At 44.2% G+C, this 24,841-nt stretch overlaps 1 protein-coding gene across 1 annotated transcript in view; it reads left to right on the top strand.

Moving 5' to 3' along the window:
• Positions 1–24,841, top strand: part of LOC106560554 (calmodulin-regulated spectrin-associated protein 1-B) — a 166,854-nt gene that overhangs the window by 122,740 nt on the left and 19,273 nt on the right. Inside the window, exons 10-14 of the mRNA XM_014123552.2 lie at positions 2,621–2,712; positions 3,243–3,327; positions 3,574–6,106; positions 9,725–9,864; positions 10,386–10,597. Coding sequence (XP_013979027.1) covers positions 2,621–2,712; positions 3,243–3,327; positions 3,574–6,106; positions 9,725–9,864; positions 10,386–10,597 — 3,062 coding nt within the window. The remainder of the gene's footprint in view (positions 1–2,620; positions 2,713–3,242; positions 3,328–3,573; positions 6,107–9,724; positions 9,865–10,385; positions 10,598–24,841) is intronic.

The following is a 24,841-nucleotide window of genomic DNA, read 5'->3' as shown; positions in this document are numbered from 1 at the left end:
TGCTGATTATACTCCCTCTCCTCCCTCTAGGTCATCAGGCTGCTGATTATACTCCCTCTCCTCCCTCTAGGTCATCAGACTGCTGATTATACTCCCTCTCTGACCTCTAGGTCATCAGGCTGCTGATTATCCTCCCTCTCCTTCCTCTAGGTCATCAGACTGCTGATTATACTCCCTCTCTGACCTCTAGGTCATCAGACTGCTGATTATACTCCCTCTCCTTCCTCTAGGTCATCAGGCTGCTGATTATACTCCCTCTCCTCCCTCTAGGTCATCAGGCTGCTGATTATCCTCCCTCTCCTTCCTCTAGGTCATCAGGCTGCTGATTATCCCTCCTCTCTGGCCTCTAGGTCATCAGGCTGCTGATTATACTCCCTCTCCTCCCTCTAGGTCATCAGACTGCTGATTATACTCCCTCTCTGACCTCTAGGTCATCAGGCTGCTGATTATCCTCCCTCTCCTTCCTCTAGGTCATCAGGCTGCTGATTATCCCTCCTCTCTGGCCTCTAGGTCATCAGGCTGCTGATTATACTCCCTCTCCTCCCTCTAGGTCATCAGGCTGCTGATTATACTCCCTCTCCTCCCTCTAGGTCATCAGGCTGCTGATTATACTCCCTCTCCTCCCTCTAGGTCATCAGGCTGCTGATTATCCCTCCTCTCTGGCCTCTAGGTCATCAGGCTGCTGATTATACTCCCTCTCCTCCCTCTAGGTCATCAGGCTGCTGATTATACTCCCTCTCCTGCCTCTAGGTCATCAGGCTGCTGATTATACTCCCTCTCCTCCCTCTAGGTCATCAGGCTGCTGATTATACTCCCTCTAGGTCATCAGGCTGCTGATTATACTCCCTCTAGGTCATCAGGCTGCTGATTATACTCCCTCTCTGACCTCTAGGTCATCAGGCTGCTGATTATCCCGCACACCTGTCCCCATCGTCAAGCGCACCTGCGCCTCATGACACTCACCTGGACTCCATCACCTCCTTGATTATCTTCCCTATATCTGTCACTCCCCTTGGTTCTTTCCTCAGGTGTTATTGACTCTGTTTCTTGTCGGTGCGTTGTTTATTGTTTTGTTTATTTATTAATTAATTAAAACACTCACTCCCTGTACTTGCTTCCGGACTCTCAGCGCACTCGTTATACAGGTACTTTCCCGAAACGGACAACACAAACAACTGGATTCGTTATTCCTTTCATGCCCTGCCTCCAGTCCACTTACCGATATCTGAACAAGAGTGCCTCATTGAAATCGTAACAAGTGGTTTCTGATTGGGCTGCGCTCAGAATATCCTGCCTTGGCAAATCGCGATGTTAAGACACTGATGCCCTTTGCAACCACGTACCAATGTGAGAGTGGATTCTCTGCCCTCACTAGCATGAAAACTAAATTCGGGCACAGACTGTGTGTGGAAAATGATTTAAGACTCAGACTCTCTCCAATTCAACCCAACATTGCAGAGTTATGTGCATCCTTTCAAGCACACCCTTCTCATTAACCTGTGCTGAATTATTCACATTTGTTGATGAACAAATAAGGTTTTATATGTAAGATGGCTAAAAAAAGAGCTAAATGGTTGATTATTATCATTTGTGCCCTGGTCCTATAAGAGCTCTTTGTCACTTCCCACGAGCCGGGTTGTGACAAAAACAAATTCTTATGTATAAAAAATTTATTGTGTGTGTGTGGCAGGCTTACAATGATGGCAAAAAAACACATTTGAGAGTGCGCTGACCCTGGTGCTAGATGTTGAATGTTTGAAGGGGTACGAGACTATGAAAAGTGAGGGAACCATTGTTTTAGGCCTACCAGAGTTAATCATTATATTGTCTTTATAGAAAATATTCTACAAATGAATTAGCCTCCTTCTGTATGCCTATATCTGTATAGCAGATGCAGTAGTTGACAAGTATAAAGAAATTCATGTTGGTGTCGTAGACTGCCACCGGCATATCTCGATCTCTCTGTCTGCCTGCCTGCCTGTCTGCCTGTCTGCCTGCCTGTCTGTCTGCCTGTCTGTCTGTCTGTCTGTCTGTCTGTCTGTCTGTCTGTCTGTCTGTCTGTCTGTCTGTCTGTCTGTCTGTCTGTCTGTCTGTCTGTCTGTCTGTCTGTCTGTCTGTCTGTCTGTCTGACTAGGCCTAAGCTTCTCATCCTTTATATTTGTTTGTTAAAATATTAATAGAATACAGTGGATGCTTAAGCCAATAGGCCTACGTATGCATTGCCCTGACACATTTAGTGCCCAAATCTCTGACAGCTGAACCGTGAGATGGACAACCATTGTTTTAGGAAAGTAAAAACCAATAAAACAACAGGTTATAAAGTTTTGCATATGCTACACATCGAAACACAAGGAATAGTGTAATCAGTTATAGGCTGTTTTTAAGGACATGTAAATGTGGCTCATTTTGTCAATATCCCTTGTTTATTGATGGTGCTAGTTGTGTGGGTGGGTGGCCTAATGGGTTACACACCCAATGCATATGGATAACCGGTACATTTCTCAAATGTCCGATAAATTCAAATCTTCCCGGTCAATTGTCCGGCGCCAAATTTTCCTGACGCAAACCCTGTTGTGTGCGTGTTTGGGAAACTATAATGCCCGATTTCTTTCTTTTGCAGTACCAAAGTCAGTCCTGCGTCTAGCCCCTCACACTTATTACTCCCCCTGAGACAGAGGCAGCAGAAGTCCATACAGGAGGATGACGCCTCAGGTAAGATTGACTTGAACTGTACTAGCACAACTGTACCAGCACGGCTTGGTTTGGTCCTATAGTGTGAATCTGGCATTTATTTGACCTTTTATTTAAGCAGGGAGCCACCATTAAGACTAGGGTCTCTTTCACAATGGAGCCCTGCATACACAATTTCACAAGACAAAATCAAAAACAATATAAAACAAGTAAAATACAGCACAATACAAATATTTAAGAAAAACAATGACATTCCTCAATAAAAAGGTCCGTTATCACCAGAACATCCAATTGTAATTTATTTTGTATTTGGTTTCAGCAATGCGTTGCTTTAAAAATAAAAGCAGATTTACCTAGTTCGGTGGAGATCCGAGGATCCTTGAGTTAACCAACATGAGAAGCACAACTTCAGACTTACTGTAAATTAGTCAAGTTCATTTTCCTCAATGAGTAATGCTCATCACAATTTTAGATTTTATCTCAATCCCATAATGTCACAAAGGCTGATGCATAAATAAGGCTATTGTTTAATATTTTGTGTCTGTGTTTAGGGCAGAGAACCAGGTCCAACTCTCTGTCACGTGTGGACAGTCAAGTTCAGGGGTCAATCCTGGCCTGGCCAGAGAGAAGACAGAGGTAATGTATGCTGAAACAAGAGAAAATAAAAGCGAGATTTCAAGTATGTGCAGCTAGGGAAGGTGAACGACAACAGTGTCCTTTCATTCTTCTCAGAACCCTTTCCACCTGCATGTTCAAGTTCACCTCTGTCTCTGTTAGATAGTGATGTTTAAAGATATTGTTATGGCAGTATCATGGTCTTGCCTTGATCTTTCTCCTCTTTCCTCCCCTCTTTTCATCTCACCCCCTCCCCTCCCCACCCAGACCCCTTTCCCAGCCTTTCCCCCTGGAGAGAGAGTGCGATGGCCTGAGCCTGGCCCGCTCCATCAGCAAGGACAGCCTGGGATCCAACATCATCAGCGTCACCCCCAAACACATGCTTGGTGGGCCGGGGATGGGGGTGGTTGTACAACTGCCCCCCTGCAGGCTCAACGCTCAGAAAATGATGGGCCACATCCGCTTCAAGGACAAGGAGGAGGAAGAGCTGGTGGCCATCATCCCCCCGGCGGCTCTGGCCAGGTGCTACGGCCCCCGCGCCTCCCCCGAGAGTTACGAAATGGAGCAGGACGACCTGGAGGTCCAGAGTGTGGTGACCTCCAGAGTGTCCAGCGCTCGGCACACTTACTGCCTCGCTGCCCCTCACCCCGACCCCCAGGCTGAGAGTTTCTACCTGGAGCCCCTGACGCCAGCCGTTTTTAAGACTGCCAAAGAGAAGAGCATCAGCCTGAACAAGGAGGAGGAAAGCGGGGAGAGTACAAGCAAAGCGGTCTTTAAGAGAACCACTGAGGGTCTTAATTGCACGTTCACCCCCATCCCCAATGCGGAGGCCACCTCTGGTCCCTTCAGACCACCCATGAAGGAGGGTACGGGTTCTTCTCAGCTCCCTCTGATGGGGGCAGCAGAGCCCATCACCAGGGAGCAGTCCTGTGGCTTCTTCCTCCACCTGTCACCGGAGCCCGGGGACCAGGCGACGGCCCTCTTGGGGCAGGCACCAAGCCACAGCCCCTTCCCCACCACCATTACTACAGCTTGGGTGGGCCAGGACTCATACTCTGAGATTGCAAACCTGGAAGAGGAGGAAGAGGAGGAGGATCAGATGGAGCTGGCCAAGGAAGTGGTGAGGAGGGTCATGGGGAAGTGCCTGGGAGAGGGAGGGGAGAGCAAAGGGGAACCGGAGGGGGGAGAGGGCGAGTCGGCCAAGCTCCGGGAGGACATGAAGGTGTGCGAGCGCGAGGACAAGGAAGGCCTTGAGGCCTGGAGCGGGCCGCCCAGCCCCTGCCTTAGCACGGCGTCCTGGGCCAGCAGTGTGTGCAACAGCGGCACCGTGCAAATGACCAGCTTTGCAGAGCGCAAGCTCCACCAAAAGGTCAATAGCTTTCCTGACGGCTGCTCCAATAACAGCAGCTCCCAAAAGACCACGCCCGACGGCTCGGAGAGCGCCCCCTACACTCTAGGAGGCTTGTGGTGCCTGCAGGCTCCTAGCCCATGTCGGCTGGCTAAAGACGGCGCTTTGCGGGTCAGGAAGGAGGGTGGCACCACCAACGTCCTGGCCTCAGAGCTGGTGCAGCTCCACATGCAGCTGGAGGAGCAGCGGCGCGCCATAGAGCACCAAAAGAAGAAGATGGAGACCATATCGGCGTGCCAGCGACTCAAGCTGGGCAAGGCTGCCTTCCTCAACATTGTCAAGAAGGGGGGCGGCAAGAGCAACACGCTGCCCCAGCCCCTCAAACACCTAGAGACCCAATATCAGACGGCCGGCAAGGACAAGGCTTGCAGGGGCGACTCGTGTTTGGATGTCCTGAAGGGTCAGGGGAAGGAGGGACAGCAGCAGAGGGACAGGGACAACAGAACAAACAGTGGCGGTGCAGGGCCGCCGGACGAGGCGGGGGTCGAGCCAGACCTGAGTGAGTGTAGCCGCTCCATAGAGTTGCTGAATGAAGCCATCGGTGCCATTCAGCAACAGATGATGCAGCTGTCTCTACAGCAGGACCGTCTGATAAAGCAGAGCGTCCAGTCACCCCTAGGCGTCCCGCATGCCGCCTCCCTTCTATCCCTACCATCTGCCCCTACACCCACCCAAGACACTTCTTCAACTCCTTCCTCAGACTCCACCATTACCCCCACCGCTCACTCAGACTCCAGTGCTACCCCCACCGACTCCAAATTCCGCCCGGCCGTGCATTTCATGGAGACCATCACCACCGCTCCGCCCACCCGCCGCCCTCCCAAACTGAGCTCCGGATGCAGCCCCAGGACCAAACCCGCAGAACTCAAACTGACCAAGGAAAATGGCAGGCCGGCTTCCAAGACCAGCACCCCCGCATCCAACACAGACCCAAGGCGCTCCCCAGGGTGGCACACCACCTCCCGAGGGGAGCAGGATAGGGACCGGAGTCAGAACAGCAGCCCCACCTGCGTGATATTCACAGAGAGCCCCAGGGCCTTGGAGAGAGGCACTCTCCGTAGCACCACCTTCAAGATCAGAGATGAGGCCAACCAGCGCAGCCACAGAGACGGGCCCACCCTTAGCCCTAAGCATACCCCCCCTGAGGATTCAACCCCCTATGGCGCCCCTCTCACACCCCACTGTGTGGACGTGGCTGAGGAGCTGGAAGGGCGGGAGCGTAGCGGCTCAGGGAAGGAGAACGAGCACGGCGAGGAGGGAGGTCGAGGGAAAGGCCAGCTGATCGAGGTAGATCTGTCTGACCTGAAGGAACCGTCGGAAGAAAAAGACTCCAATATAGGGGACACCTCGGCAGACGGAGAACAGAAGTCAGGACTGGGTTTCTTCTTCAAGGTAGGAAATTTACTTTGTGGCTGCATCTCAATAGTTTCTCCTCGTCTGAAGTAATGAATTTCCCCTTGAGGGACAATACATTTGTATTAGGGCTGTCAAAGTTAACTTGTTAATGACAGTTAGCTTTTACAATTGTATTTTATTTGTATAATTATTTTCACCCAAAAGGTTGGTGAAAAACCCTTAAAGGTCTAATGCAGCCATTTTTATCTCAATATCAAATACTTTCTGGGTAACAATTAAGTACCTTAGTGTGATTGTTTGCAATTAAAATGGTCCAAATGAAATAAAAATTGCTTCTCAGGCAAGAATTTAGCTGGGACTGTCTGGGAGTGGTCTAATTTACCGTCCCACCAAAACAGGCAGAAATTTCAGGTGTTTTTTTAACAGCTCTTACACTAAAGGGGCATTATCATCATTTCCACAGTATTATTCCAACCTCATAGTGTGGAAATATGCACTGATTGTACCAAACATTATGAACACCTGCTCTTTCCATGACAGACTGACCAGGTGAATCCAGGTGAAAGTTATGATCACGTGTTAAATCACTGCTGGGTATTTCACACTCAACAGTTTCCTGTGTGTATCAAGAATGGTCCACCACTCAAAGGACATCCAGCCAACTTGACACAACTGTGGGAAGCATTGGAGTCAACATGGGCCAGCATCCCTATGGAACACTTGGACACCTTGTAGAGTCCATGCCCTGACGAATTGAGGCTGTTTTAAGCTGCGCGCATGCGCAGGTGGGCAGCTCCCCTTAGACTGCGCATCTGCGCAGAGAAACACGAGATTAAACTTCGCTCAGCTTTCTAGAGTTTTCCCCTTTAGTTAATACTATCAACATTTTGCTGTGCTGTCTGAATTGTGCTCGAATCAATGCGATATTAGTCACTTTCAATGTAACATACCGAAACAAAATGAACAATGCAAGACGTGGTATGCAAAACTAACTGTGCAAGAGATTTTCTTATAGGCAGCTCTCATTGGTGTAGGATTCTATTTCATTGACATGCATGACTCAGCCCATACTCTACACAGACCGGTTCGCCATTATCAATCAGAGCTGCAGTAGGCCTATATGCAAATTGCCGTATATGGATCTGTGCCATTCACTTTGAACTGGACAGCATGGGCGGTCTTGACTAGATGCACTTGTTTTGAGATCAAAGCGAGAGCAGCATGTAGCCGCCACTGCACGTGTTCATATTCTTTGCTATTTAGTGAGTTATTAGTCCAGTCAACAATGGGGGAGTGGTTGCTTCCTACAAGAACAAAACATTTTTGCATTTCTAGACAACTTTGAAAAGCAAGTCGGTTGAAGAGCTTTTTTGATGGCTTAAAGGGGCAGTGTTGTATTTTGACACTGTCTTGAATAAGCTAAGTCGCCAATAGGCAGAGGGTAGCATAATTTATCTGATTCTCTGTAATAATGGTATGGGAATAATAATGCATTTTATTTTGTAAAGTGGTTTCTTGCATCAAACAACAACATTTGGATAAGCAGGGTAATGTCAAGCCCTGCATGTTTTTTTCAAAAGTCTCATGGAACACCACACATAGGCTGACTGATAGGACTATTTCCATGTTAACCTGTTGGGTCTAGGGGGCAGCATTTGCACGTCTGGATAAAAAAATGTACCCGATTTAATCTGGTTACTAATCCTACCCAGTAACTAGAATATGCATATACTTATTATATATGGATAGAAAACACTCTAAAGTTTCCAAAACTGTTTGAATGGTGTCTGTGAGTATAACAGAACTCATTTGGCAGGCAAAACCCTGAGACATTTTCTGACAGGAAGTGGATACCTGATGTGTTGTATTGACTTTAAACCTATCCCATTGAAAAACACAGGGGTTTAGGAATATTTTGGCACTTCCTATTGCTTCCACTAGATGTCACCAGCCTTTACAAAGTGTTTTGAGTCTTCTGGAGGGAGATCTGACCGAACAAGAGCCATGGAACGGTGATGTCCCATTAGACACCTGGCGCTACTTCATGTTGGGTACCCTCGTTCCAATATGTTATAAAAGAGTATGCATTCGTCCACCTTGAATATTATTCATGTTCTGGTTAAAAAAGGCCCTAATGATTTATGCTATACAACGTTTGACATGTTTGAACGAACGGAAATATATTTTTTCCCCTCGTTCATGACGAGAAGTCCGGCTGGCTTACATCATGTGCTAACGAGACGGAGATTTTTGGACATAAATGATGAGCTTTTTTGAACAAAACTACATTCGTTATGGACCTGTGATACCTGGAAGTGACATCTGATGAAGAGAATCAAAGGTAATGGATTATTTACATAGTATTTTCGATTTTAGATCTCCCCAACATGACGTCTAGTCTGTATCGCAACGCGTATTTTTCTGGGCGCAGTGCTCAGATTATTGCAAAGTGTGATTTCCCAGTAAGGTTATTTTTAAATCTGGCAAGTTGATTGCGTTCAAGAGATGTAAATCTATAATTCTTTAAATGACAATATAATATTTTACCAATGTTTTCTAATTTTAATTATTTAATTTCTGACGCTGACTTGACTGCCGGTTATTGGAGGGAAACGATTTCCTCAACATCAATGCCATAGTAAAACGCTGTTTTTGTATATAAATATGAACTTGATAGAACTAAAAATGCATGCATTGTCTAACATAATGTCCTAGGAGTGTCATCTGATGGAGATTGTAAAAGGTTAGTGCATCATTTTAGCTGGTTTTATGGTTTTGGTGACCCTGTCTTTGACTTGACAAAACATTACACACAACTCTTGTAAATGTACTGTCCTAACATACTCTAAATTTATGCTTTCGCCGTAAAACCTTTTTGAAATCGTAAAACGTGGTTAGATTAAGGAGATGTTTATCTTTCAAATGGTGTAACATAGTTGTATTTTTGAAAAATTTGAATTTTGACATTTATTTGGATTCAAATTTGCCGCTCTTGAAATGCACCTGCTGTTGATGGAGTGCACCACGGGTGGCACGCTAGCGTCCCACCTAGCCCCAAGAGGTTAAAATGTTATGGGGTGCATTTTCTCCTTTGTTTTTGATGGTAGGCCACTCTGGTAGACCTACATTATGATCAAATACCCACAGTAGCCTACTTGGCCACTGTTAGAATTGTAAGTTAAAGCAGGTACAGCCTCAGTGTTCACAGTAAACGCGCGCCGGTAGTTGCACAGAATTTTCACAATGTTCAAGTTTGCCCTCAGCAGACCTGAAATTTGCTCAGTGCCGAAAAAACATTAGAGGGAACATTGGGTCCAACTCAATAAATTAGGAAGGTGTTCTTAATGTTTTGTACACTGTTTATATAAAACCCAGGCTAGTCATGTTCACTACACTGGGCCTTTAACCCATAGCAAATTTGAAAATAATCAAAATGAATTACTGAAAATCATGCAATTAACCCGGCTAATTTGTGTTGAATTTAATTGATGAAAGCACCGGACAGGGGAACTGAAATTCCCAAAGAGGCATCATCCACCATATTGCTTTAACCGATTCGGAGTTTTCAGATCAGTGCAGATTTTGTCATGTGCCTTAGCAATGAAATGGATGTTGTTCTAGTAGTAAATCAATTTGGTCCCCCCCCCCCCAAAGGACGATGAGAAGATGGCAGAGGATGAGAGGGCAAAGCGTCGCACTCACTTTCTCCTCAAACAGCAGCGGAAGATGGAGGAGGCACGGCTCCGCAAACTGCAGACGGAGGCTGAGAGCGAACAGAAACGAGACGAAGCAAGGTACAAACCATAGAGATGTACTAGTGAGCTGTTCCCAATGGCCACCTCTTTGAGAGCATGGGGAGAGCAAGTAGTTTATTTCCGAAATATTTTGTAAATAAATTGAAAAAGTGTGTAGTACCACCACCTACTGTAATGAGTGTGTATGGTCTGAACAGGTATAAAGCCAAGGTTGGTGAATTACTGCCACCTACAATTAAGGAATGTTTACTTAGGAATATAATTATTGGCTGACCCCTACTGCTGACCTGAATGGAATTACGTGATACTTCCTTAACCCATAGCAAGTCCCACCCACTTGACCACTACATAATGGTGAACGCCCTCAATGGCGCTTCCCATGCTGTCACAGAAGCAGCCATTGAGAAGAGCTCTCTAGTATCTATTATACAAACACATCAGTGGCTGGTAGGCCAAAGATGGTTTCAGGCCCTGACACAGAACATATTCCATCATGGCATGTGTGTATGTTGTGTCAGTGTGCAGGGATAAAGCAAGTGTGTGTGTCTCTTTCCCCCCAGGCGTAAGGCAGAAGAGGACCGGGTGAGGAAGGAGGAGGAGAAGGTGCGGAGGGAGCTGATCAAGCAGGAGTACCTGAGGAGGAAGCAGCTGGAGCTGATAGAGGAGCAGGGTTTGGTTAGGCCCAGATGTAAAGCCAGGAAGACCCGGCCTAAGTCCCTGCATCGTGGAGAGTCCTGCTCCGACACCGGCTTCTCCAAGGGATCCTCCACACGTAGGCCTACACTAAAACACTATAACCCAAACCAACCCTATCTCCCATTTACAGATTTGAACCTCCCCCTAACTAATCTCATCCTCCCTCTAGTCTCTAACTAACCCTGTCTCACCCTATTCATGGGTTGCACGTAGCGTCACCCCATTGTTATTGACAATCTCTTGAAGACTGTTACCTGACTGAACGTTCTACTCAATGCGTTTTCAATTGGCGCTGATGAAGATTTCACATTATAGTGGCTTGGAAACACAATGCCATACAAAAGCTGACAAATAATTAGTAGGGCAATGTCACGCCAAGACAGCTCGAAAATATTAGGAGCATCTCAGCACCTCTTCCCCCTCAGGAGGCTGGAAATATTTGGCATGGGCCCTCGGGTCCTCAGAAAGTTGTACAGCTGCATCATCGAGAGCATCTTGACTGGCTGCATTACTGCTTGGTATGGCAAATGCACCGCCTTTGACCGCAAAGCGCTACAGAGGGTGGTGCAGACAGCTGTACCACACCAAAATGTGGAAAAGTAAAGGGGTGTGAACACTTTCTGAAGGCACTGTACATGCCTCCTGTCCCTATGATCCATGAAACATACATGATACAGACATCTGGAGGCATGTACAGTGATTTCAAAAAGTATTCAAACCCCTTGACTTATTCCACATTTTGTTGTTACAGCCTGAATTCAAAATGGGTGAAAAAAGTATATTTAATCTATCTACACACAATACCCCATAATGACAAAATGAAAATATGTTTTTAGATTTTTTTGGGGGTATATTCATTGAAAATGAAATACAGAAATATGTCATTTACACAAGTATTCACACCCCTGAGACAATACTTTGTAGAAGCACCTTTGGCAGCGAGTACAGCTGTGAGTCTTTCTGGGTAAGTCTCTAAGAGCTTTCCACACCTGGATTGTAAAACATTAGCCCAATATTTATTATCTGTCAAATCGGTTGTTGATCATTGCCAGATGACCATTTGCAGGTCTTAACATAGATTTTCAAGTAGATTTAAGTCCAAACTGTTCCTCGGCCACTCGGGAACATTCAGTGTCTTCTTGGTAAGCAAGCCCAGTGTAGATTTGTTCTTGTGTTTTAGGTTATTGTCCTGCTGAAAGGTGAATTCATCTCCCAGTGTCTGGTGGTAAGCAGACCGAACCAGGATTTCCTCTTGGATTTTGCCTGTGCTTAGCTCCATTCCATTTCTTTTTATCCTGAAAAACTCCCCAGTCCTTAACGATTACAAGCATACCCATAACGTGGCGTAGCATTTGGCCGGATCAAGGAGTCTGGGTAGCCAGGAAAAGGCGAGAGCGCATTGACGAGCAAAAGGAAACTTGCTGCGGTAGTTCAGTGTGCTTCACTGCGAGCATGGAAATGGGCATGGCAGAGACAGCTGTTGTGCTAATACCTTCCTTCACAGAAAGTTATGTTAGACTGTTAAAGATTAGCAGGCCTATGTTAATTAATCAGTCTGTCCTCTTGATATACCGTGCCTTCAGAAGTATTTACACACATTGACTTTTTCCAAATTTTATGTTACAGCCTGAATTGAAAATGTATTAAATTGAGATTTTGTCACTGATCTACATACAATACCCCATAATGTCGAAGTGGAATTATGTTTTTAGAAATGTTTACAAATTAAGTAAAAATTAAAAGCTAAAATGTCTTCAGTCAATAAGTTCAACCGTGTTATGGCAAGCCTAAATACAATGCATTTGGAAAGTATTCAGATCCCTTCAGTTTTTCCACATTTTGTTACCTTATTCTAAAAAATACTACTCAACCTACACAAAACACCCCATAATGGCAAAGCGAAAACAGGTTTTTAGAAATGTTTGCAAAAACAGATACCTTATTTACGTAAGTATTCAGACCCTTTGCTATGAGACTCGAAATTGAGCTCAGGTGCATCCTGTTTCCATTGATCATCCTTGATGTTTCTACAACTTGATTGGAGTCCACCTGTGGTAAATTCTATGGATTGGACATGATTTGGAAGGTCTATAGAAGGTCCCACAGTTCACAATGCATGTCAGAGCAAAATCCAAGCCATGAGGTCGAAGGAACTGTCCATAGAGCGCCGAGACAGGATTGTGTCGAGGCACAGATCTGGGGAAGGGTAGGTACCAAAAAAAATGTCTGCAGCATTGACGATCCCAAAGAACACAGTGGCTTCAATCATTCTTAAATGGAAGAAGTTTAGAACCACCAAGACTCTTCCTAGAGCTGGCTGCCTGGCCAAACCGAGCAATCAGGGGAGAAGGGCCTTGGTCAGGGAGGTGACCAAGAACCGGATGGTCACTCTGACAGAGCTCCAGAGTTCTTCTGTGGAAATGGGAGAACCTTCCAGAAGGACAACCATCTCTGCAGCACTCCACCAATCAGCCTTTATGGTTAAGTAGCCAGATGGAAGCCACTCCTCAGTCACAGGCACATGACAGCCCGCTTGAAGTTTGCCAAAAGGCACCTAAAGTACAGAGAGATCCTTGATGAAAACCTCAGACTGGGGCGAAGGTTCACCTTCCAGCAGGACAACGACCGTAAGCACACAGCCAAGACAACGTAGGAGTGGCTTCGGGACAAGTCTTTGAATGTCCTTGAGTTGCCCAGACTTGAACCCGATCAAACATCTCAAATCAAATTTTATTTGTCACATACACATTTTTTGCAGATGTTATTGCGGGTGAAGCGAAATGGAGAGACCTGAAAATAGCTGTGCAGCGATACTCCCCATCCAACCTGACAGCGCTCGAGAGGATCTGCAGAGAAGAATGGAAGAAACTCCCTGAATACTGGTGTGCCAAGCTTGTAGCGTCATACCTAAGAATCAAGGCTTTAATCGCTGCCAAAGGTGCTTCAACCAAGTACTGAGTAAAGGGTCTGAATACTTATGTATATGTGATATTTCCGTTTTTTATTTTTAACAGATGTGAAGGGGGAAAAAAAACGTTTTCCTTTGTCATTATGGGGTATTGTGTGTAGATTGATGAGGGGGGGAAACTATTTAATCAATTTTAGATTAAGGCTGTAACGTAACAAAATGTGGACAAAGTCAAGGGGTCTGAATACTTTCTGTATGCACTGTACTTTCAGGATTAAAGATGTGCTTACCCATTCACATAATAATGCAGTAATAGTGTTTAACATGATTTTTAAATTATTACCACATCTCTACAATACATACAAATATCTGTAAGTTCCCTCAATCGAGCAGTGAATTTCAAGCACAAAGACCAAGGACGTTTTCCAATGGTTCGCAAAGAAGAACAACTATTGGTAAATAGGGATATTCAATGTCTGAAAGGTAAAAAACAATCAGCTTGGTGCAGTTATTAATTACTCTACAAAGATACCCTTCCTAACGCAGTTGCCGGAGAGGAAGAAAACCGCTCAGGGATTTCACCAGAGTTTAATGGCTGTGATAGGAGATAATTGAGGATGGATCATTGTAGTTACTCCACAATACTAACATAAATTACAGAATGAAAAGAAGTAAGCCTGTACAGAAAACAAATATTCCAAAACATGCACAAAATAAAAATATTCCAAAACATGTACCTGTTTTTAATAAGGCACTGAAGTAATACTGCAAAAAAATGTGGCAAAGTCATTCACTTTTTGTCCTGAATACAAAGCGTTATGTTAGGGCAAATCTAGTACAACACATTACTGAATACCACTCTATATATTGTCAGCATGGTGGTGGCTGCATCATGTTATGGGTATGCTTGTTATCGGCAAGGACTAGGGAGTTTTTTTAGAGCTAAGCAAAATAGAGCTAAGCACAGGCAAAATCCTAGAGGAAACTAGGTTCAGTCTGCTTTCCATCAGACACTGGGGAGACAAATTCACCTTTCAGCATGACAATTACCTAAAACACAAGGCCAAATATACACTGGAGTTGCTTTCCAAGACGACATTGAATGTTCCGGAGTGGCCTAGTTACAGTTTTGACTTAAATCAGCTTGAAAATGTAGGGCTTGGAAAACTAATTCCAAGATGGCATAGCAGTCAGATGTCCTTTGTCCTCCTCTTGTCGTGTCCCGTGTGTGTGTGTGTGTGTGTGTGTGTGTGTGTACACTGCTCAAAAAAATAAAGGGAACACTTAAACAACACAATGTAACTCCAAGTCAATCACACTTCTGTGAAATCAAACTGTCCACTTAGGAAGCAACACTGATTGACAATACATTTCACATGCTGTTGTGCAAATGGAATAGACAACAGGTGGAAATTATAGGCAATTAGCAAGACACCCCAATAAAGGAGTGGTTCTGCAGGTGGTAACCACAGACCACTTCTCAGTTCCTATGCTTCCTGGCTGATGTTTTGGTCACTTTTGAATGCTGGCGGTGCTTTCACTCTAGTGGTAGCATGAGACGGAGTCTACAACCCACACAAGTGGCTCAGGTAGTGCAGCTCATCCAGGATGGCACATCAATGCGAGCTGTGGCAAGAAGATTTGCTGTGTCTGTCAGCGTAGTGTCCAGAGCATGGAGGCGCTACCAGGAGACAGGCCAGTACATCAGGAGACGTGGAGGAGGCCGTAGGAGGGCAACAACCCAGCAGCAGGACCGCTACCTCCGCCTTTGTGCAAGGAGGAGCAGGAGAAGCACAGCCAGAGCCCTGCAAAATGACCTCCAGCAGGCCACAAATGTGCATGTGTCTGCTCAAACGGTCAGAAACAGACTCCATGAGGGTGGTATGAGGGCCCGACGTCCACAGGTGGGGGTTGTGCTTACAGCCCAACACCGTGCAGGACGTTTGGCATTTGCCAGAGAACACCAAGATTGGCAAATTCGCCACTGGTGCCCTGTGCTCTTCAGATGAAAGCAGGTTCACACTGAGCACATGTGACAGTCTGGAGACGCCGTGGAGAACGTTCTGCTGCCTGCAACATCCTCCAGCATGACCGGTTTGGCGGTGGGTCAGTCATGGTGTGGGGTGGCATTTCTTTGGGGGGCTGCCCTCCATGTGCTCGCCAGAGGTAGCCTGACTGCCATTAGTTACCGAGATGAGATCCTCAGACCCCTTGTGAGACCATATGCTGGTGCGGTTGGCCCTAGGTTCCTCCTAATGCAAGACAATGCTAGACCTCATGTGGCTGGAGTGTGTCAGCAGTTCCTGCAAGAGGAAGGCATTGATGCTATGGACTGGCCCGCCCGTTCCCCAAACCTGAATCCAATTGAGCACATCTGGGACATCATGTCTCGCTCCATCCACCAACGCCACGTTGCACCACAGACTGTCCAGGAGTTGGCAGATGCTTTAGTCCAGGTCTGGGAGGAGATCCCTCAGGAGACCATCCGCCACCTCATCAGGAGCATGCCCAGGTGTTGTAGGGAGGTCATACAGGCACGTGGAGGCCACACACACTACTGAGCCTCATTTTGACTTGTTTTAAGGACATTACATCAAAGTTGGATCAGCCTGTAGTGTGGTTTTCCACTTTAATTTTGAGTGTGACTCCAAATCCAGACCTCCATGGGTTGATAAATTGGATTTCCATTGATTATTTTTGTGTGATTTTGTTGTCAGCACATTCAACTATGTAAAGAAAAAAGTATTTCATAAGAATATTTCATTCATTCAGATCTAGGATGTGTTATTTTAGTGTTCCCTTTATTTTTTGAGCAGTGTATATATATTATTATTATTAGTATTTTTTTTCCCCGCATATCTTTTTTTTTGTTTTTTTGGCACTCTAAATACATCTCTGCTGTTTTCAACCAAGATCTCAGCGATCACTGCCTCATTGCCTGCATCCATAATGGGTCAGGAGTCAAACGACCTCCACTCATTACTGTCAAACGCTCCCTGAAACATTTCAGCGAGCAAGCCTTTCTAATCGACCTGGCCCGGGTATCCTGGAAGGATATTGACCTCATCCCGTCAGTAGAGAATGCCTGGTTATTTTTTTGAAATGCCTTCCTCACCATCTTAAATAAGCATGCCCCATTCAAGAAATTTAGAACCAGGAACAGATATAGCCCTTGGTTCTCTCCAGACGACCTGACTGCCCTTAACCAACACAAAAACATCCTGTGGCGTTCGGCATTAGCATCGAACAGCCCCCGTGATATGCAACTTTTCAGCGAAGTTAGAAACCAATATACACAGGCAGTTAGAAAAGCCAAGGCTAGCTTTTTCAAGCAGAAATTTGCTTCCTCCAACACAAACTCAAAAACGTTCTGCGACACTGTAAAGTCCATGGAGAATAAGAACACCTCCTCCCAACTCCCCACTGCACTGAGGATAGGAAACTCTGTCACCTCCGATAAATCCACTATAATTGAGAATTTCAATAAGCATTTTTCTACGGCTGGCCATGCTTTCCACCCTACCCCGGTCAACAGCACTGCACCCCCCACAGCTACTCGCCCAAGCCTTCCCCATTTCTCCTTTTCCCAAATCCAGTCAGCTGATGTTCTGAAAGAGCTGCAAAATCTGGACCCCTACAAATCAGCCGGGCTAGACAATCTGGACCCTTTCTTTCTAATATTATCTGCCGAAATTATTGCAACCCCTATTACTAGCCTGTTCAACCTCTCTTTCGTGTCGTCTGAGATTCCCAAAGATTGGAAAGCAGCTGCTGTCATCCCCCTCTTCAAAGGAGGGGACACTCTTGACCCAAACTGCTACAGACCTATATCTATCCTACCCTGCCTTTCTAAGGTCTTCGAAAGCCAAGTCAACAAACAGATTATCGACCATTTCGAATCCCACCACACCTTCTCCGCTATGCAATCTGGTTTCAGAGCTGGTCATGGGTGCACCTCAGCCACACTCAAGGTCCTAAACGATATCGTAACCGCCATCGATAAGAAACAATACTGTGCTGCCGTATTCATTGTCCTGGCCAAGGCTTTCGACTCTGTCAATCACCACATCCTCATCGGCAGACTCAATAGCCTTGGTTTCGCAAATGATTGCCTCGCCTGGTTCACCAACTACTTCTCTGATAGAGTTCAATGTGTCAAATCGGATGGCCTGTTGTCCGGGCCTCTGGTAGTCTCTATGGGGGTGCCACAGGGTTCAATTCTTGGGCCAACTCTTTTCTCTGTATACATCAATGATGTCGCTCTTGCTGCTGGTGAGTCTCTGATCCACCTCTACGCAGACGACACCATTCTGTATACTTCTGGCCCTTCTTTGGACACTGTGTTAACAACCCTCCAGATGAGCTTCAATGCCATACAACTCTCCTTCCGTGGCCTCCAACTGCTCTTAAATACAAGTAAAACTAAATGCATGCTCTTCAACCGATCGCTGCCTGCACCTGCCCGCCCGTCCAGCATCACTACTCTGGACGGTTCTGACTTAGAATATGTGGACAACTACAAATACCTAGGTGTCCGGTTAGACTGTAAGCTCTCCTTCCAGACTCACATCAAACATCTCCAATCCAAAGTTAAATCTAGAATGGCTTCCTATTTGGCAACATAGCATCCTTCACTCATGCTGCCAAACATACCCTCGTAAAACTGACCATCCTACTGATCCTCGACTTCTGCGATATCATTTACAAAATAGCCTCCAATACCCTACTCAATAAACTGGATGCAGTCTATAAAGTCCCCCCTTATCTCCTCTCACTGGTCACCATAGCAGCACCCACCTGTAGCACGCGCTCCAGCAGGTATATCTCTCTGGTCACCCCCAAAGCCAATTCCTCCTTTGGCCATCTCTCCTTCCAGTTCTCTGCTGCCAATGACTGGAACGAACTACAAAAATCTCTGAAACTGGAAACACTTATCTCCCTCACTAGCTTTAAGCACCAGCTGTCAGAGCAGCTCACAGATCACTGCACCTGTACATAGCCAATCTAAAATTTAGCCCAAACTACTATCTCTTCCCCTACTGTATTTATTTATTTATTTATTTATTTATTTTGCTCCTTTGCACCCCATTTTTTTCTATTTCTACTTTGCACTTTCTTCCACTACAAACCTACCATTCCAGTGTTTTACTTGCTATATTGTATTTACTTTGCCACCATGGCCTTTTTTCCCTTATCTCACCTCATTTGCTCATATTGTATATAGACTTATTTTTCTACTGTATTATTGACTGTATGTTTGTTTTACTCCATGTGTAACTCTGTGTTGTTCTATGTGTCGAACTGCTTTGCTTTATCTTGGCCAGGTCGCAATTGTAAATGAGAACTTGTTCTCAATTTGCCTACCTGGTTAAATAAAGGTGAAAAAATAATAATAATAAATAAACTTGAAAATGCTTGTCAACAATAAACTTGACAGAGCTTGAATAATATGTTAAGGAATAATGGGCAAATATTTTACAATCCAGGTGTGAAAGCTCTTAGAGACTTACATAGAAAAGACTCACAGCTGTAATTGCTGCGAACGGTGATTCTAACATGCATTGTCTCAGGGGGTTGAATACTTATCTTATCAAGATGTTATTTTCCATGAATAAAAAATAAAAACATTCTTTCACTTTGACAGAGTATTTTGTGTAGATCGTTGACAAAAAAAAGACATCCATTTTAATTCCACTTTGTAACACAACAAAATGTCAAGAGGTGTCAGTACTTTCTGAAGGCACTGTAGCTGTATGATTCTAACAGTAGTCTGCTATTGGTGTGGTCATGTCAAAAGTCCTTTCTCCCAATTAAGTTTCTAAGTGAAAATTGCCAGAACTGAGATGCCCGAAATATGTCCTGTTGTGGAATCGCCCAGTAGGAAATGCCTTTGTCATTGGGATGTCGGCATATTGACTTTAGATGCTACCTAAGATTGCGGGGAGAGCACCAGATTTTAGCTAGCTAATGGCAACATTGCCTCAGTCTAAAGTAAATTTGACTACATCATAATGATGACAAAGTTGTTTCGTACTAATTATTTGCATACTTTAGCAATGTCATCGTATTTCCAAGCCACTATACTGTAATTTAGACACTAAACAATCATTAGCCCCTGTTGAATGATTGGGCACCACTTGACTTTCGGGAGTCACTATTGCTGAGAACGTCTTGAACATTCATAACAATGGCCTATTAATTCCAGGGTTTTTCTTTATTTTTACTATAAAATCATTGTAGAATAGTGAAGACATCAAAACTATGAAATAACACACATGGAATCATGTAGTAAGCAAAAAGGTGTTAAACAAATCAAATTTGAGTTTCTTCAAAGTAGCCACTTTGCCTTGATGACAGCTTTGCACGCTCTTGGCATTCTCTCAACCAGCTTCATGAGGTAGTCACCTGGAATACAGTTCTATTAACAGATGTGCCTTCTTAAAAGTTAATTAGTGGAATTTCTTTCCTTAATGCGTTTGAGCCAATCCGTTGTGTATGGGGTGGTATACAGAAGATAGCCCTATTTGATAGCCCTATTAAGTCCATATTATGTCAGAACAGCTCAAATAAGCATTGAGAAACAACAGTCCATCATTACTTAAAGACATGAAGGTCAGTCAACCCGGAAAATGTCAAGAACTTTGAAAGTTTCTTCAAGTGCAGTCGCAAAAACATCCAGTGCTATGATGAAACTGGCTCTCATGAGAACCGCCACAGGAAAGGAAGACCCAGAGTTACCACTGCTGCAGAGGATAAGTTCATTAGTTACCAGCCTCAGAAATTGCAACCCAAATAAATGCTTCACAGAGTTTAAGTAACAGACACATCTCAACATTCAACTGTTCAGAGGAGACTGTGGGAATCAGGCCTTCATGGTCAAATTACTGCAAAGAAACCACTACTAAAGGACACCAATAATTAGAGGAGACTTGCATGGGCCGGTGGAAATCTGTCCTTTTGGTATGATGAGTCCAAATTTGAGATTTTTGGTTCCAACCGCCGTGTCTTTGTGAGATGCAGAGTAGGTGAACGGATGATCCCCGCGTGTGTGGTTCCCACCGTGAAGCATGGAAGATGAGATGTGATGATGTGGGGGTGCTTTGCTGGTGACACTGTCTGTGATTTATTTAGAATTCAATGCGCACTTAACAAGCATGGCTACCACAGCATTCCACAGCATTCTGTAAAACCACAATGAGGACATCAACCCATTGTAGTTTTAGACGTGTTTGATATGTTTTATGTACACATTTTATTAGAATATTTATGAAATGCACATTGTTATATTTGGTGTAACCCTCTCACCAGGCTCGAACTTGACTCTCACGATATTACCTTAGAATATCTGAACAGCATGGGATGTTAGGTGAGAAGGACATCTCCAATAAGAATCGCTATTATAAACTATCTAGGGTGATGACAACTAGTGGATTAACTTCAGATAGAATGATTATAGATTTTTGTTATTATATAAGGATACGCTTTCCCATGCATTAAAATGAAACTGAAACAGTAAATGACTCCATCAATGCAACAGACATAAGGTTCAAGATGGATGTTATCACATTTTCAATGTACCACATCAAAATAAATGAAAATTATAAACCCCAATGTTTTTTCACAACCCATGTCCAAATTACTGGCAAGATTGCTTAAACCCGTTGACGCGCGTTGGGCCTCAAAAAAATGACGACACCCAAAGTTCCGAAGCACCCCACCATTGTGGTTACTCACTACTCGTAGATATTTCCTCAGCGAAGTATAGCAGTTCTGTGCAGGTGTCCTCACAAGATCCACAGAAAGCACAGCTATCAATGCAGACAGTACTCTTTAGCAGCAACAGATATCCCATAAAAACAAACTCGTTAATCTTCCACAAGAAATTCTCTCCAGGTCTCGCACAATGCTAGGCTAAACTTGAGCTGTCAAATACCTCCACGATGAGACGGTAGCTTCAGACTCTACTAAATCTTAACAAAATAATAATAATACTCTCTTAAAAAATAAAATCAGTATTTCCCTTCAAAACTCTGTAAATTTGGGTTTTGTTATACTTTTATCGTCTTCTTCTTCACCATTGTCTTTTTCTTCACCAACACTGATAATATCTCTCCATCCTTTTTTCAACGTCTCGCCCTCTTTTTCCAACGTCTCTTTTTCACAGGCCTCCTGTTAACCTGGTCAACTCTCCCATTGGCCACATCTTAACAAGCTACCTTATTGGTCAAAACTTAAACTTAAAAGTAAACCAACCTATTCACTTGTACATTTAAATAAGTATTTCTTCAAAATAAATGCATTAACGACATTACAGTTCAGGAGCAATTTGATCACCTTTTAAATCTAATACCAATTAATTAAAACAAATAAACTCTATACTTGGTTTTAACAAGGGTATTACATTGGTAACACTTTTTTCCCTCAACTCCAACCCCATTTGATGCATGGAACGGATGTGGGTGGAGCTATGTCTACATAAGAGTGGTAAAAAAAAATTGAAGTACGTTACAATATATTTCGATTTTCTTTAACACTTTTTTGGTTACTACATTATTCCATATGTGTTTCAGAGTTTTGATGTCTTGACTATTATTCTACATATGAGTAGGTGTCCAAACTTTTGACTGGTACTGTAGGTGCATCCCATGAATACCACAATGTGCTCTGTGTGTGCGTTTGTATTCTTTGTTTAGCTTTCCTGTGTGTGTATTGTCTGTTTAGCCCTTGCGTGTGTGTTTTTGTCACCCAGGTTATTCTCTGAGAGCATTCATGTTGATGAGAGCCCAGGGATCAGCAGCAGGCAGTAGGGGAGGTGAAACATCTAACCTCATCTGCATGACCCCCTGACCTCATAACATCATACCATACCTCATAGGGCTAGTTTTTCCTGGTCAGGTTATGTCAGGAAAGAAATTCCAAGAACAACCCACAACCCCTTCAGAAAGGCTGATCAAGTGGACCACTAGCCCCTTTCCCCCTAAGCAGATGTGAGAGAATTGCATAGATTTGTGTAATGTGATTGGCTCACTTTGCCCTCTTATAGGATCGGGGGAATTTTCTCTCCATCTCTCTCTCGGTGTCTATCTAACTCTCTCTCTCGTGGCATGCCATGAGGGTAAGAACCTGATTGTGCCTGGCTGAGCAAGCAGAGAGCAATGCCTGAGTTTGCAATGAAACATTTTAAAAGGTTTGCATATCAGTCCACTGCTAATGTGACATCACACTGTGCCTGCTGCGTTGTGCCTTCCTGGCTTGTGTAAGCATGGGTTAGGGTTGGGCGATATTACAATAGCATCGTCTATCGACGATGATTGACAGCCATTGTCCATGGTTACGACATCGAGATGTAACAGATGATGGTTTAGCCTAATGGAACTTGACTGGCGCTGCGCAGTAAAAAAAAGTATCGCAGTGCTCAGCAGGGACCCAAGGGACATTCCAAGTAATTTGCATATTGCTATTTGCTATACCCTATTTCAATAAATGTGATTTATAGCCTACAGAACGCAAGAGAGGAATGTAGACCAGATGGAGCAGAGAATTCCACCAAAGCAGCACAAAATGTCTAGTCAGAAAATCTTGTTTATCCTCTCTGCCTAAACCAATTTTTCCATCTCAAAAAGTTATTTGAATAGTCTAAAAACGTGAGGTAGCTAGAGGACTAATAAGGATTGAACAAGCAATATCAAAAACCTACAGAAATATGCAACGACAAGCTAAGTCAAGTTTAAGTTAAGAAATAAATTGTCCATGCGGGTCAGGAAAATCCCTCAATGCGAGGTTGAGAAGCAAATGGCCAAATTGTCCTACAAAGCCTATCATAAAAGCTTTAAGACAAGTTAAAGTTATGAACAGTAGCGTATTTCCCAAATATTCCAGCTTTTTAAAAAATACAAATAATGAAAGTATATAGCCTAGGCATAGGCAATTTTTTATGAGGCAAATAAACAATTATTTTCCAGTTGTGAAGACTGTAGACTGCTTCCATCCAGCCCATGATGTAGGCCTATAACCTAGCTCACTATGGCAGCCCGCTCCTCATCACAGACAGACATAGACGTGTTATGCTTCTCTACCAGAAAGGAATATTAGAAAAGATTTGCCATTGCCTGCACTTAGCCTCTGCCCAAGCATTCAACAACATGATCTTTTGTCATGATTTGTCCACTGGAATTCGATTCCGCATTATAGCCCAACTGTCGTTTTTGGGGGAAGGGTGGCCAATAGGGGCGAGGAGCATCATATACGATGATATTTTATGTGTACATAATCACAATAGGACAGGTTGACATCACCTAACCATTTGAGGTGAGGGTGTGGGTGTGAGCAGGGTTGGGTAGGTTACTTTCTAAATGTAATCCGTTACTAGTTACATGTCCAAACTTGTAATCAGTAACGTAACTTTTGGATTACCCAAACTCAGTAACTTCATCTGATTACATTCAGTTACTTTTAGATTACTTTCCCCTTAAGAGGGATGTATGTTGGTAATTGTATGTTAACAATTGAACAACATCTATTGCAGGATAAATCAGTGTTGAAGTTTACATAGCTGGCCATACATGGATGTTTAATTTTACTTTATGGGTTGGTTATGTAGGCTTATTCTAACCCATCGCTTTCTACTACATATAATAACACGATTCAATTTTATCATTACATTAATATACATAATTTATAAGTCCAAAAATGGATGTAGCAACTACCCCTTTTTTAAGTCTATCAAAAGTGTGCAAGTTTGAGCATGTGTCCGAGTTTGAGCATTTTTTATGTATTATTTCTTACACTGTTACCCCAGGAAATCTGAAGTGTTACATACAGCCAGGAGGAACTATTGGATATAAGAGCAATGTCAACTTACCAACATTACGACCAGGAATACGACTTTCCCGAAGCGGATCCTCTGTTTGGTCCACCACCCAGGACAATGGATCGGACCCCAGCAGGCGACCCAAAACAACAGCGTCGCAGACGGAGCGGTCTTCTGGTCAGGCTCCGTAGACGGGCCATTGCCCACCGCTCCAGAGTATACTACTCGCCAATGTCCAGTCTTTTGACAACAAGGTAGACGAAATCCGAGAAAGGGTTGCCCTCCAGAGAGACATCAGAGATTGTAACATTCTCTGTTTCACAGAAACATGGCTCACTCGGGATACGTTATCAGAGTCTGTACAGCCACCTGGTTTCTTCACGCATCGCACCGACAGAAACAATAATCTCTCTGGTAAGAAGAAGGGCGGGGATGTATGACTTATGATTAATGAGTCGTGGTGTGATCATAACAACATACAGGAACTCAAGTCCTTTTGTTCACCTGACCTAGAATTCCTTACAATCAAATGCCGACCGCATTATCTACCAAGAGAATTCTCTTCGATTATAATCACAGCCGTTTATATCCCCCCCCCCCCA

This window comes from Salmo salar, chromosome ssa01 (genome assembly GCF_905237065.1).
Source record: "Salmo salar chromosome ssa01, Ssal_v3.1, whole genome shotgun sequence".
In the NCBI taxonomy this organism is placed as follows: Eukaryota; Metazoa; Chordata; class Actinopteri; order Salmoniformes; family Salmonidae; genus Salmo; species Salmo salar.
This window is presented reverse-complemented; position numbering and strand designations above follow the sequence as displayed.